At 34.4% G+C, this 16,333-nt stretch overlaps 1 protein-coding gene across 13 annotated transcripts in view; it reads left to right on the forward strand.

Annotated features, from left to right (window-relative positions):
• The window catches only part of PDLIM5 (PDZ and LIM domain 5), a 212,133-nt gene that overhangs the window by 115,248 nt on the left and 80,552 nt on the right, over nt 1-16,333 (forward strand). For 5 of the 13 annotated variants that reach the window (XM_036339906.1, XM_036339927.1, XM_036339916.1 and 2 more), the window contains 3 exons: nt 5,802-5,844; nt 7,469-7,887; nt 15,071-15,085. In XM_036339906.1, coding sequence (XP_036195799.1) covers nt 5,802-5,844; nt 7,469-7,887; nt 15,071-15,085 — 477 coding nt within the window. Of the gene's footprint in view, nt 1-5,801; nt 5,845-7,468; nt 7,888-10,771; nt 10,789-15,070; nt 15,086-16,333 lie in introns of all 13 variants that reach the window. The other 8 variants (XM_036339976.1, XM_036339986.1, XM_036340023.1 and 5 more) reach the window with 4 other exon arrangements.

Genomic DNA, 16,333 nt, shown 5'->3' on the forward strand with positions numbered 1-16,333 from the left:
ATTCTGAAAGACTAATGTGACCATCCATTGGCTACTTTATTAACTAAAACATGTTACTTTTTAAAGCAGTATTAAAATGCACTTATTAATGAAAAATATAACTTAAATATAACACCATTCATTGGGTGTTCATATGATGTTTGGTTCCTTTGAATCTTGTCCTTGATAAAACTATTGCTTATTTATGGCATCATTTTTCCTATACATTATTCTAACCAGGGCATCACAATTCTAGTTTTTAATATGATCTTTTATAACTTAGAACTCCTTTCAAATGTTCAGCCTGAAGTTCTGGAACTGGTTGTAATGTATCAGGGATTTTTATTTTGGATACCATTCTTATAAAAATCAATCAACTTTCAAAATAGATTGTTCTAGCCACAGTGACGTCTTTGTTCTTTGAATTCCATGAGCTGAGGATAGTCCTGAGCCAAGGCAGTAGGCTCTCACCATTATGGCTTACTCCTGTACAGTGGCTTCACACTAAGGAAGAGAGAACAATGAGCAAATTGTTGAGTCCATGGCACTAAGCCATGGCCAGGATCTCTGCTGGTTTGAAACACACGTTACACAAAAGTGACTTGTGATGATCACTGTGGTTGAAAGGAAGATATATTATCCCATTACATATTTCCCAGGATTTGAAAAGAAAAATGTAGGAAAAATTTTTAACAATTATACTTTAATTTTTAAACTTTATTTATTTCAAAGTCTTTATTAAATGTGGACCCTAAGAAAGAAGACAACTACTAAGAAGGGCTCCTGGTGGCTAACGGGGCTCAAATGAAAAAGAAAACCCAGAGCTTAGCAGCCATTTCTGCACAGTGGCCTCTCACACAAACTGCACTTCAGAGAGAAGTCTGCATTGAACTGCTTGCCTCTGCACTGCACTGCCTGCCTGCACTGTGTTTCTGCCATCTGAGCCAGTCCTTACAAAGGAGTTCCTAGGATCCTATTTCAACCAATAGGACTGAGGCTTTCCGCATCCAGTCGGAGCTGCTTAGCTATGTCCCCCATCAGCATCTTCGCTGGCCAGCGAGAGTGGCTCTATTATGACCAATCAGGACAGTGCCTTTTGGACCAATCAAATGGCAAGGATTTGAAGCCCTCATTTTTCCTATACATTATGGCATCATTTAGCCACACACAATGACAGACCAAGCAGGGACCAGGGGTGGGGACTTCTGTCTATGTTAAGTCAGTGCCCCTCTGGGTTTGAGAGTGCACTTTCTCTTTCCACTGAAGACTGTGTTTCCCAGGCTGGAGCTGAAACACCCAACATGTCTCGCTGGAACAGAGCAGAGCAGACCAGTACAAGCCAGAGTAGACTGGCACAGAATGGAGCAGAACAGAGCAAAGTGGTGCAGACCAGTGCACAACCAGGCAGACCTGTGAGGAGCAGAGCAGAGTTGTCTAGCCAGAGAGGGGCATCAGAGCTACAACCGTGCTATACCACAATTGAGCTGTTTTGCACTGAATAAAATTTCATTCTTCACCACACCCCAAATTGGAGATTCCTGTTGGTGTTGAATTGGCAAAATTATCATAAAATCAAGTGACAAAAATTGTTTGCTTTTAAGTAATCTATGACATTTCTAAAGTAAAGGAGCAGATGCTCAATATATTTTTCTAAAAATAAAGACAACTATAAAAATTTTAATTTTGAGAAATAGTTTTCTTTATTCATACATTAGGATTTTCTCAGGGACTATAGAAAGTATGTATTTTAGTTTGATGAAGGAAGTGGGATTTTCCTCCTTAAACATTGATTAAATTATGCACATAGTCTTTGGGTATCTTATTAAAGTTCATGAAAGTACTAGTTGGATAAGAATGATATTCTAGGATTTTATGAGTTGTAATATTTCTTTCCTTTAATTTTAGCCCCTGATAGAAGACCTGAGTAAACATATCAGACTTACATAGATTTATTTTCTTTTCACTAACATTTCCTAGAGAGTTTTTTTACTTCCTAACTTCATTCTTGTAAAGAGTTTCTTAAATGAGTATTCTAAATAAATAAGCATTCCATACTTCAAATGGGTATGCACAACAATCCACAGTATTTTCTTCTGTAGGCATTTAAAGGCTCTGAGAAGTCATGTTGCTTGGATGCTTTTCTAACTTTAACTTCAACTTTTCCAGACATCTTTGAAAACAGAACCTTTTTGTTTATTTCGTGTTTTGGAAAGTAGTTTTCTGCTAAGCATGCTTAGAGAAATAGTCTTACTTATAAAAAGTAGCACATGTGTATTGTATAAAATATGGAAAACATACACAAAAGAGAAAAAACAAATATTATTCATAGGGAGCCTCAATTAAAATGTTGTTGTGCTTCCATCCCCTTTTTCCCATGCACTGTTCATGCTGTATGTGTTCTATCTTCCTTTTTCACTTGACATTATAAAGAAAGCATGTTATCATCATTCAGAATTCTTTCTTAGAATGACTCTAGTCATTGCATACTGATTCATCATGTGTTTTTATTAAGTTAACCATTTTCTCATTGTGTATTTAATCAGTTGTTTTCAATTTTTCACTCTTAAAAGTTACACTGTAGGGATCAAATATCTTTATACATAAGTATTTTCCATATTTCATATTATTTCCTTATGATAGATTCCAAGAAGTTGATTATTATATCAAAAGTCATGAGCTTCCTTCAAGGCTTTTTGTAAATAAATGCCAAATTATTTTCCAAAAGAACCATAAGATACATAGTTCTTCTAGCAACTTACAGTGTTATTCACACAAGCATTGTGCATTAACACTAAAGCCAATCTATAATAATAAAAGCATAATGTGCTAATTAGACCGGACATCCTTCCGGATGACCTGGACGAAACCGGGGCTGCGAGGGAAGCCCGGGTCCTGGGTGCCTGCTGTTGGCCAGAAGGAAGCCTGGGTCTCAGGTGCCAGAGGGAAGCCGGTGCTGGCAGTTGGGGGAAGGAAGGCCTACACTTGCACGAATTTCGTGCATCGGGCTTCTAGTCTTTACATATTTGAAAGTAAAAATCTTTTTATTTTTTTATTCTGTGATAATTAGTAACTTTTTTTTTTAAAAAAAAATACTACTGTTGTTACTATTTATTAATTTTGCAGATTTCACTTGTCCTATAATCTTAATTTCCTTAACCACAATAGTTTGTGTCATAAGAGTATGTAAATACATTTATAAGATTTTTGTAGCCTACTGATATTTTAAAATATAATTAATGTACGTTATAGATTTTATGTACATATGCTGTGTGTAAAAAATGTTTTTCCAAATATTTTTAATGTGGACAGATTGACTTATTCTGTTTACTCCAAGAAGCAAAATAACACACAAAAATGAAGGCCAGTTTAAACAGAAGTGTTGAGAAAGTACATGGCTTAAATTGTGAACTCCTGTAAACATTCAAGCTGAGGTCAGATGAGTACCTGATTGGCATGTGATAAAGTAGCACTAAAGAACCTTCCAGGTTTCAATGATTCTATGACTAATTTGGTGGTTATTTAAATATTTGAACCAACAGAACTAATTTTTATTGCATCTGATGTCAACCATTTTATTTGACATTTAATTATAAGTCAGTTTATGTTTTTTTCTATTAAGTGATTGTGTTTTTATTGTGTGATGGACTCAATCCTTTCCAGGGCATGTTGCCCTTCTTATCTCTGATGACTTGTCTTAGTTCATGTCACTACACTAGTAAAACCTTATTAGAAGGCAAGAAGGGAAAACAGATTTAAGCATCTGATTTATAAATTTTTTTGTGAATTTAAAATTTCAAACAGTATTTTTGTAGAACTTTCAATGCATAAAGTATATCAGGACTTACTATATGCTTTTTCAAAAAAATTAATTGAAAACTAACCATTATGTGGCTTTTGCTGTTGTTGCTAACACTGTTTAAACATGGCTCAGTGGTTGAGCGTGGACCTATGAACCCCGGAAAACAGTTCAATTTCTGGTCAGGGCAGATGCCTGGGTTGTGGGCTTGATCCCCAGTACGGGGCATACAGGAGGCAGCCAATCAATGAGTCTTTCCCATCATTGATGTTTCTATCTCTTCCTCTCACTTCCTCTCTGAAATCAAACATATATATTTTAAAGAAACATCTGGAAAAAACTAAGGTTTTGGTTTTCATATATATAATTTTTTTCTGTGCATTTTATTCTATTTGTGAACATGTTCTTTTTCATAAATAGTTTTTATGTTGCTAGAAGAGTTTAAGGGTCCAGATGTAAAAATGGGATACCATCTTGTCTATTATAGCAAACTGTTGGAAATGCCTTGGGTGTTTTTAATATAGATCCTTTGTGATTTGCAGCCTATTGTGAAATTTCAATGAAAGGAAGATTCCACTGTTCTGTTCTGAACTTGTTTCCTTTGCTTGTTATAATAACCCTATGAGCTAAAAGAGAAACTTGAGAGTACGAATGGAAAGTCTGTCAGAGAGTACACATGGAAAGTTATGCAACTGTATAATTCTATATAGCAGTAACCAAGTGTTAGCATCTATTCTGGCCTCTCATTAGGTTAGCCAGTTATTCAGTCAGTGCTTGCCCTAGCTAACCAAATTAGATATTGGAAAAGTCAGTTGCTGCTAAAAATGTTTGGAGTTCGTTACTAGGTTATACTCACAGAGACCAAATATCCTTTGCTGGCATCTTCTTTCTCTATAAGTAAAGCAATCTCATAGTTTGTAGTTTAAAATGATCACTCATTTACTTACTATGGTTACTTTTCTTGAATTTTGCACTTCATGACTTGTCCTCAGGCTTGTGTGGTATAGAGGAGCCCAAGTGCTTCTGGCATTATTAAACATAACATGTACCTTTATACTGGGTAAATAGCTTTAAATCATTAAGACCCCCAATCATTGAGTTACTGTCCTTGACTACAGCCAGTGTATTGTAATATATAAGAACTGGTGGCCTCAGCTCCATCCTAGTAAGTAATGTATTCACTCTAACTTTGAAGTCCCTCATCTAAAATATCAGGATAATAACTTTGGTTATTTTTTATGATTGTATGAGATAACTCCTATAAATCAATTATTGCTACTATTAATCCACACTAACCAAAGGAACGGTAATAATACAAAAAGCATATATTAAAAATAAACTAATTTGGATTTAGAAATAGTCAAGTCTATAGTGTACATGGGTTTTTGTCCTGCTTTCTTGCTCTCTCTTTTTAACACTCATTCATGGCAGGCACAATACTGATAGAAACAAATGGTACATGGTCATCACCTTCATTGAAATTATAGCTTAAAGGAAGAACTTACAGTTTAGTTTCAGCATAACAAGTAAACTTGCATAAGCAGATAAGAATCTGAATACAAAATAAATATTCATTTGGTGACTCAGTTCAACCTGAGTTTATTCAGTATCTTCACAAAGAGGCCAATATCCTGTGGATGGTTCATGGATGTGAGGGGAAAAGGCAGATACTATTGGAGATTATTCAGATGAGATGTTTTAGAAGCCACTCAAGGATCAAAAAGTTACATTTATTATCCTTGCCCTTTAAAGATAAAACATAAGTGCAGTAGTAAACATGATTGGTGTTTGTCTTTCCTCATTTGAGTGTGTAGAGAACTAATAAGTGTAGGGATATTATTGGATCTTGCAGCATTTGAGTTCCGTAAACTAATTAGTAGACTGTGAATAGTCAAAAATAATAAGTTTTAAAACTGTAAATTCTGATGATTTAGTATATTAAGGTATATAATATGAATCCCATTAATAAGTTTGCAAGTTTGTAAAAGTTCATGTTTTTTATTTTTTCTCTCCTTTTCTCTCCCAGAGCATCTGCTACATCCAGGCCGGAACCAGTACCTGTTCAAAAGGTGTGTTTCTAACCTACTATCACTAGGGTACCATTTTGATAGTCCCTCCTGAACTACTATAATTTCCATTCCTTTCTCAGGCTATACTGACAATGTACAGTTTCAGTACAGTTTTCCTTACAGTTCTTTTCCTTTAAGGATGACGGGAAAATGGAAATCAACACATACAGATTTACCATCTTTCTAATTATACTTATATTTTAAAACATTTTCCAGTATTAGATATTATTAATAACTTATATACAAAATTTTTACATTACTTTTAACTTGCCTGTTTTTATTCACATATTCTAAAGATAATAAATGTTTACTAAAAATGAATATTATAAGTCCTTAATCTTATTTTATTCATACTATTAATAAGTTTTAAATTACATTTGCTGAGTATTCTTGAATTAGGTTGTTGGCAAATGCCTTTTTTCTCTCATCTATATCCTCAAATTGTCCCAAACCATTATTCACATACATCTGCTTTATGCTGTTTGGGGATTTCGCTTAATTTTACTTGTTCCTTTCTATCAAATTACCTACTATATTGATTTCTATCAAATTTACCTACTGATTATTTGAGGTAATAAGCTACTTTTTCCCATCAGTTAGATTTATAATTTTTATAAGATTTATTTAGATTACCTTTGCTTTCTTAAAATTAAGTATAATAGACTTGCCTTTGTATGCTTTTAAAAATTTTTATTGTTTTTGTTTCAGGATGGTAGGATGAGTAGGGATTTCTTTAATTTTTTTTAACTTTATACTTGCTTTGGAGTAGGGATTTGTAAGCACAAATTCTGTTAATTTTAGGGAGAATTGATCTTTCTTACTAGTTATTTTTTTTTCTTTGGCTGATAGCAGTGAAGAAACATCTAAGATCATTTTTTCCCTCATATAACTATTAAATATTTATTTTGGAAAAGGGAAAGAATTTTATTCCTTTTTATTTCCTGAATGATGTCTCAAACATTCCAGAGAGAGAAACTGGTGGGTTACAGGTCAAGAAAAGGATTGGTTTTGTTTATTTACTTGTTTGTTTTATGTTGATTTTTAAAAAGCAATTTCTTGATTCAAAATAATTAATTAGAATGTGCACATTTCTGAGTTAGTTGAAAACAGTCTTATTCCTTTTTTGTACATGAAGAGTTAGAAATGTGCTGCTGCTTCTGCATGAATCAAATGATTGTACTCTGGAGAGTAATTAAACATGTTTGAAAGATGGAATTATAATTGAGACTCTGGATATTTTAAAATAAACATTTCGGTTAGCAATGTATTATTTATTGTGAGGAATTTGAAATTTTTTCCTTTGGACTATGTCTAAATTGACATTTATGATGGCCTTTAGGCTTTTTGATAGCTTTCCTGCTCCATTTTCTAAATATTTTGAAACTCCTTTCATTTTTATTTTAAAAAATGTACTCAATGTGTGCATCTGTGTTATGCATGTTGGGAACAGTTAGCATGCATGTTATGCTATATCAGCTTAATTGGTTTTATCTGGAAACCTATAAAGTTTGAGCTGCTAACCTATTGTGTTTGTCTTTTTAAAAACAAGCTGTGTTCTTTTAAGAGAATCTGGTTTGCATGTATCTGGTGTGTTTTTGTATATGTTTATTTTTATTTCACATAGGGAGAGCCTAAAGAAGTAGTTAAACCTGTGCCCATTGCATCTCCTGCTGTGTCCAAAGTCACTTCCACAACCAACATGGCCTACAATAAGGCACCACGGCCCTTTGGTTCCGTGTCTTCACCAAAAGTCACGTCCATCCCATCACCATCGTCCGCCTTCACCCCAGCCCACGCCACCACTTCATCACATGCTTCCCCTCCACCTGTGGCTGCTGTCACTTCTCCCCCATTCGCTGCATCTGGACTGCATGCTAATGCCAATCTTAGTGCTGACCAGCGTTCACCTGCATTGAGCGCTGGTAAACCTGCAGTTAATGTCCCACGGCAGCCCACAGTCACCAGCGTGTGTTCCGAGACTGCTCAGGAGCTAGCAGAGGGACAGAGAAGAGGATCCCAGGGTGACAGTAAACAGCAAAATGGGTAGGTGGCCAAGGGTGCTTTCTGCTCTTATCAAAACTCTTCTTTCAGGCAATTTCCAGGAAACAATCTAACCAACCCCCCCCCCCCCCCCAAATCAGCTGTTCTTTGAAAGAAGGGAGATGAGGTTTTATTTGCTTCATTAGCATGTAGCTTTATATTGCATACATACTGCATTTTCTGCAAAGCAATGATAGGTTAATCAAAACCTAATTATGCATTTTGACATGTTATGAACCACGTAACATATGCTGTAACTCTTTTTGTCCAAGTCCTGGCACAGCATTGAGCAGCTGGCACTTATAATGCAAGGCAAATCTTATATCTTTCTTCCTCAAAATTTCCATCCCTTTATTAGTCACCAAAAGTTTAAAGAGAGTGGTTGCAGTTCTGTCAGCTTATCAGCTTATGTATCATACCCTAAGTAGAAAGGAAATGAGGAGTTTGTAAGAAGCTTTTTTCCTAGGAATTAAGTCTTACAAAGACAGAAATCAAAGTTTTGACTCATGTCTGTGCCTGATGCATTAGCTTAGGTTAAAATGCAAGCAATGTTCTTTTCAGGTAAGTTCATGCTAGAATTTAGTCTTTAAAAGCAAACAGTAATGACAAAACAGTAATGTCCAGGGATGCATGTAAAGCTTTAGAAGCAAATTAGAAGGTATTTTCATTGTAAAGGTTTTTCTAAAATGAATGGATTTAAATGAATGGGCACTAAATATATGTTAGATGTTTTTGAAAATCTATTCCTTATAATATTTCCCTTTTGAAGTTTGTTTTCAACAGTCTTTATTTATAGATGGTCATTTTATTCTTTGAATTCAATGATCATACTTTAAGCCAATAATTTGTTTGATCAGATTTATTGTGGCAAAAATTTACTTTAAAACAAAGGGAAATAATCTGCATGCCTGTTCCCAGGAAAATATAATTAAAATAATTGAGTGGATAGGTTCTTTCTGAGATAATCCCTTCCGAATGGTAATTCATGTAATGAAGGGACTGTGCTTTGGGTAGCACTGCCACCATGGCAACCGTGGGGCTTTGAGAAAGAGGTGGCAGGTTTCCAGGCTGCTGCTGAGAGAAAGAGCAGGAGGAGGTCTGGAGGAACAGCTACCGGGCCCTACATGCAGTTCTGTGGTTGTGGGTGGCTTTTTAAAGTTTTGATGTATATTTTGCGGAAAATTAGTGTTCTTCAAAGAATGTTATTCTTTCATGTGAGGAAGAAAAATAGTATGTAGTGTTGAGGTGTGTTTGGTTGTCTTTTTTTTTTCTGTTTGTTTTAAGACTATAGATTTTAGAGTCATCAAAGTACATATTCTGAAAAGACAGATGCTGCCTTTCAAATGCTGGCCCCTCAGAAAACGAAAAGCAGAAATTTACTACGTTTATTAAATTCCAGGTTCACTAGGAAAAAGTCTACTGAAGGAAATGTTTGAGCTAAAATCTTTTCTCCTTATTAACACATCTTGAAATTTTATATGAAAGTCTTCCTCATGGAAGATTGTAGAGGTAAAAGCAAATTGAAGTTATGGAAAAATACTAACTTTAAAGTATATGAAAATACCAAGGTTTAAATTTTGTGGTTTATAAGTATAGCTTTGATGATTAAACTTGAAATGATTGAAAGCGTATTATTTTCAAACTGAAGCTGTAGGCAGTGGTATAGTTCTAGGACCTTTATGGTGGCTTCTTAGTCAATCGCCATGTGATTACTGAGCACAGGCCTGGTGTCCAGCACTGTGCAAGATTCTGGAGAAAAGAGATCATTATGCATTTTGCATCTTTAACAAGCATCATTTGCAAATGGGTGTATTTAAAAATAGCTTGATTTCACATGTTGTCCAGATGTTAGGGCAATGAAAAGTTGATTATTCTGAACACAAAGTGTGGTGTTTGAAATTCTAAGACAAATTTGTAGTGCCCTTTCTCTTACTACATTTCGATTAAAGAAATAAAAAATAAATCACACACTTGTCAGTGATGTGTCATTTTGAAGGGTAGATTTTTGTGATATTGATCAATGCATTTCTACATCAGGTGCCAAACTGTTTGTTTTTTAAATTACTGTCAGACATTTTACTAATTATGTGATTATTAAACTTTCCACATTTTTATAACGTTACAAGAGATTTGCAACAAAACATTTTCAAAGTTGAGAATTGTTACTTTCTTTTTATTTAAAAGATACTATAGACCAATAATAAAAAATTTAAGAGTTTATAAGGATGTAAAGCTCAATTCATGTTATCTTTTTCCTCAAAGCAAGAGGTCTTAATTCTTAAGTGATTTGAAAAAACTAGCTAATTTGACAGTTTGATAGACATCTCATCCAAATTTATATAGGATTAGTAAACATCAGGTACTAACAAGCTCTTATTAATTATGTACCACTACTGAGAAATAGTTACTCATCCGATCTAATAATATGAAATCTATGATTATGTTGATAGTTTCAGGGCATTTCTTAATAATATGATGTAAACATTCCTGTTTCTTATAAATAATAGTGAACAAGGCACTTGAAGAAATGTTTAATCTTTCTTTAACATATAAGAATTATTGGACTTGGCTTGCTGCATTTTTTTTTTTTTTTTAGCACTCTCTGTACTCTACTTAGAGCAAAATGAGACTTATCTTCCAAACTGGAAGATAAGCTGTTTTGCATCAAGTAGTTTAAGTGATTTACTTTTTCCCCTTCCATATGCCCTTGCATTATAATGGCCGCTGCTTTCAAGGTAAGTCTTTCATGTATCCTTATTAATTTCAATTTCTTTGGGCTGTAATTTTTCCTAACAGTTCCTATGTGGTATTTTGAAGAACCTGGCCTTGAGAGACACAACATATAATGATATGGTAGTAATATTTTAAAATTCTTTTCTCTTTGCAGAAAACACAAGTGACAAAGTTAGTATCTACATTACTGGAGAGGAAATATGGTGATTTATATATGAGTAAACAGCATGAATGCCCAATTCTTGCAAAATTAAGTTAAATTTTGCAAAAGAGCTATACTTTAGAATAACCACATTTGGTCTTTTCAATGAGTATGGTTTGCATTGCTATGTGGTGGTGACTTGTTTTATAGTAATAAATATTAGTGTTTGACTTTTGTTTTAAAATATATGTGGGGTTTGCTGTGTAATGGCTAAAAAAAAATGCTTTGAGGGATGGAATGTATATATATCAGTCTAGACCAGGGGTCCTCAAACTACGGCCCGCGGGCCACATGCAAATACAAATGTTATTGTATTTGTTCCCGTTTTGTTTTTTTACTTCAAAATAAGATATGTGCGGTGTGCATAGGAATTTGTTCATAGTTTTTTTTTAAACTATAGTCCAGCCCTCTAATGGTCTGAGGGACAGTGAACTGGCCCCCTGTTTAAAAAGTTTGAGGACCCCTGGTCTAGACTGCTAGAGGACAAAGTAAAGGTAGGAGAGAAAGCAGAAAACATATAACACTAGTATTGGCATATGTAATACTGAGTTGATTTCCAGATTCATATAACAAAACAAGTGTTTTCCAGGTAAAGTCTCTTAAGAACATTTTGATTTTTCAAACAATGATGCTGGGAGGTTTAAATCTCTCTCTGTGCAGTTATGTGTCCCTGGATGATAGAAAGTCTATACACCTTTTAAATTAGTTAATAGAGATAATTATCAACTTATTAAATGTCATGGGTAGTGGGCATAGACATTGGAAATCACTGTAGTATAACTTAAAAACCTTGCTATTGTTTGTTGGTATTGACAGTAAACTGGCTGTGATTACTAACTTTAAAATAGATTAAAATCACATTAGATTAGAATTTAAAATATTTTCTTGTTAAGTTATAACTATTCTGAGTTGTGCTGAAATTTCTTTATCATTACTCTAAGAGAGTAGAATTGGAAATATGGGATATCTTAGCCACACTCGAGAATTAACTATTGAATTATTAGAGCAACTATATTCCAGTGTAGCTTTGGTCTCACTAACTGAATAGTTTCACATTATATACACAAGAAATAAAAATCCCCAAACCCTGGTTTATTTTTTGTCGATTTAAAGTTAAATTCTTATGCACAAAGACTTTGATTAGTTACTAGATTCCAATGGAACAATTTTACTTTAAAGGGTAAAATGGGACTTGGAAAAAGAAATTTAAGCATTTAGGTTAAATATGTATTTAAGATTCAGATTTAGATGAATTAATTTATTAGGTATTATTGTGCATTGTGCTAGGTGTTTCTAAATGCATATGTGATTTAATTCTCATTTAAACTGAATGCTGAGAAGTTACTCAAGTTTCTCAAATCTGGCAGCTTGTAAGTGATAGAGCAAAGATTGGAGCCTACTTCTTTTGAAGTCAAATTTTGGTGTAACTTCCTCTATATCACCTGTTTGTGAACTGGGCTTATTTCTGTTACTTTGAATTCATATTTGTTTTTAATGATTATAGACTTGAGGATAAGTTGACTGAATTGAGGCTGTATGAGTACCTAATGTGCATAAACTACAGTTGGGTATGATATCACTTTTTTTAAAATAATGAGCATTTGAGGGCTCTATCCTAAGAACACACTTGTATTTGTATAGTTTCAGAGTGCCTTCAAATAAATATGTTAACCATATGTCCTTACAACGAGACTAAGATAGAGAGAACTTGCAGTCCATTTCACTGTTAAGGAAAAAGGCTTCTATCTGTAGTTTGCAGCTTGCCCAGGGCAGAGGGGAAGTGGGCAGCACAGCCAAGGTAAAAAGCCAAGTCATCTGACTGCCACATTGGCACTGTGGTGTATGATGGGCTGTTCTACTTGGGCAACTTTTCTAAAATGCATGAAAATACTTGGCATATTCAAGTTGGCATCTTTATGTTGAAAGCAATCAACCCTCCATTTGCTGCTCCTCACCACACAGAACATCCTCCCCAACTTCATGTTGGCATACAACTGTTTCCCGGAACTTTATAATGTTTAGTTATATATCTAAAATTCTACTCTGTTGAGGGGAGGTTATTTTGAAAAACTATTTCCCTACTACTTAATACAGTAAGGCAGAGGAGGGAATGCTTTGCATTGGGGCTAGAGAAGAATAAATATTAATAAACTATTGAGATCGACTTACTCCTGCATCCCACCCCATTCAGTGAAACTCAACCTCTTTTGAATTTATAAAACTGACTTTGATGTTTGGAAATATAGCCACATTCACAGTCTTAGTATTAAAACTGTTAGGAAGTTATTCTCACTATGTTTATAATGGATTATTAGTTACTCTGACCAAAACTCTATTGTGGAACGATTGATTAAACAGTGTGTTGAAAAGCTAGAGTTTAGACTTTATCTTCTCTGTCCTTAATGGAATATATGAATATACAGTTCACCCTTGAACAACATGGGTGTGAACTGCACAGATCCACCTATGTGCAAAATTTTTTCAATAAATTTATTCAGTTGACTCTCCTTATCCTTGATCCACGGTTGGGAACCACGGATGCGGAAGGATGACTGCATGTATCGTTCCACACATTTTATATTAGGAACTTGAACACCTGTGGGTTTGGGTACCCAAAGGGGTCCTGGAACCAATCCCTGGAGGATACCAGGGAACAACACAATTCTGGGGACTCAAAACTTATACTCATATTTTTGACTGCAGCAGGGGGGGCAGGGGAGATGGTCAGCACACCTAACCCTCACATTGTTCAAGGGTTATATTTTTTAAATGATTCTGTTACTTAATAGGCTATGTGAGTGAATTATGTTTTGAGGTTTTCCCTCTTTAGATGTTATTAATCTAGGTCAGTGGTCAGCAAACCGTGGCTCACGAGCCACATGTGTCTCTTTGGCCCCTTGAGTGTGGCTCTTCCACAAAATACCACGTGCGGGCTCGCAGGTACAGTGCGATTGAAACTTCGTGGCCCATGAGCAGAAGTCGTTTTTCGGCCTGGGCGAGTCTATTTTGAAGAAGTGGCGTTAGAAGAAGCTGGGGTGGGGTGGGTGGGTGGTGTCGGTTGTTCGGGCAACGGAGTCGCAGAGCAGGCGGGCCTCCGGGAAGTACGTTGTTTTGAGGTACATTCGCTGAAGTTGACCCCTTCCAACTCTCCCATCCACACTCGTCTATCTGAAACAAGTATACAAGACGAGTGTGGATGGGAGAGTTGGAAGGTGTCGACCTCAGCGAACGTACCTCAATCAGATTGAAGATGTTTTTAGCAAAGGCCAGCTTAGGAGTACCCTAATTAAGTTAATAACAATGTACCTATCTATATAGTTTAAGTTTAAAAAATTTGGCTCTCAAAAGAAATTTCAAACGTCGTACTGTTGATATTTGGCTCTGAGTTTGCCAACCACTGATCTAGGTCCTTTACTATATAATATCAGACATACTTTTCTGGGTAAATTAGGTTGTTGGTAAAACAGAATTATGGAGTTCCTGAAATTCAGTTCTAAACTTACTGGGATTTGCTTGTGAGTGAGGGTAGTAGTAGTGATGGATAGGGGAGAGTATGAAGATTGAATAATAGCCCATTTTTTATGCCCTTCTGCGCTTTCTGTATTTTTCATCATAATTACCACATTAAAAAAGTTAAGAAAATGTTCAAATAGTGCATAATTCCTAATTCAGGATAATTTATGTGTGATTACACTTGCTATTACTATATACTACTTATATTATGTAAAAGTGATCTTTCTCCTAATCTCTTTGATTTAAAAAATGATTCTAAAACAATTTGTTTTCACATCTTACATCTAGTAATTGTTTTATTCTGTGCCTTTTGTTAGGAATATAATAGGAATTTGGATTCATAATGAAATGAAATTTATAAAAACCTAGACATTTAAAAAAAATAATGTATCTTTCTCTCTTGGTATTAGTAACTTGAGACTTAAATTAGCAATGATATATAAAGTATTTTTCAGTATTTTGGGAAACAAACAAAAACGCAGATAAGACTGTTGTCCCAATAATAACAGTGTAACAAAAAGTCAGTTTTTACTAACATTTGTTTGTGCTTACATGGTTATTTTGAAGCATGATGCTTGTGTAACATCTTTATGTAAATTCATTGTTTTGAATTTTGTTATTTCATTTTTCCCTTTTCTTCTTTTTCTGGCCTCATCTTTGTCGATTTTACATCATCCTGGGAACATCAATGTCTTCTGTATCACATTTGTATGTGTGTGTGCATTATTTCTCTTTCAGTAACCCTGGCACCGTGTAAGTACCTAATCAGTGGTTCCTTTTGTCATTTTCATCATTGTCTCTCTGTGACTTTCCATCTTGCTTTCACCTTAACACCACCAGCACATTTTGATAATATCTTTTCATTGCAAGAATTTTCAAATATGTTAAGGAGCTCAGGAACATGTTTTTCATGCTAGAGAACTTCATATGAATCAGTGGGTATGTTTACAGCACCCACACTTCAGTTAACCCTTAGGGAGATAGATAAGTATTATACACCATGTATATTGTTGTGAGAGTTGTATTTCCAGCCTCTGCCATTTAGTATTTTTAAAAAAGATTTGAATAAACTTGCTGATTTTTAATGTTTGTATTTTGAAATAGTTTGCTCTTGCTAGTTAAGTTTATATTCTATCCCAAATACTTAAAAAAAATAAAATCATTGAGATTATTCTCTTTTTTAATCATAGTGATCAGAGTTCTAGAGCAGGGATCCTCAAACTACGGCCCGCGGGCCACATGCAAATACAAATATTGTATTTGTTCCCATTTTGTTTTTTTACTTCAAAATAAGATATGTGCAGTGTGCATAGGAATTTGTTCATAGTTTTTTTGTTTTTTTTAAACTATAGTCCGGCCCTCCGACGGTCTAAGGGACAGTGAACTGGCCCCCTGTTTAAAAAGTTTGAGGACCCCTGTTCTAGAGTTTCAAAGTTTGAAAAAAACTAAATGAATGTTTAGAAACTTCATATCATTTTAACACAAGATCTTTTCTGTGGTGAATGTCACAAAGTATCCAGTTGAGTCACAGCTAAAAAAATATTCTTAAGTGGTGTTGTTTACTATTCTCGTCTTAATTTTACACTCTTGTTTTATATTTTTATAGAACAAACCTTTTATAGATTATATAATAATCTTATACCTGAAATTGGTGCCATTTAAGCATAAACTGCAATCACTAATTATAGAGAAATTTAAAGCTATAAGTTTAATACTAAAATAAAGTTATTCAGGTAATTGCATAAGATGAAGTATTGTTTGCTTAGGAATTTATATCTGCCAAAGACTGTGGTTATGAAGTAATCTATGCCTATTATTTTTTAAATTTTGTTTGTTTTAAAAAATTAGGTTTTGTTCAATATTAGTAAAAGGTGTTTTAGAGATTTCACTTCTGGTATCTTAAAAATTTACCATAAATTTTAGTAGGTATTACTAGTTTTGTATATAAATGCTTTTGATGCTGTTCTTTGTATATGCGGATGACCCATAGTTTTAGAGCAT

This window comes from Myotis myotis, unplaced genomic scaffold (genome assembly GCF_014108235.1).
Source record: "Myotis myotis isolate mMyoMyo1 unplaced genomic scaffold, mMyoMyo1.p scaffold_m19_p_1, whole genome shotgun sequence".
Taxonomy (NCBI): Eukaryota; Metazoa; Chordata; class Mammalia; order Chiroptera; family Vespertilionidae; genus Myotis; species Myotis myotis.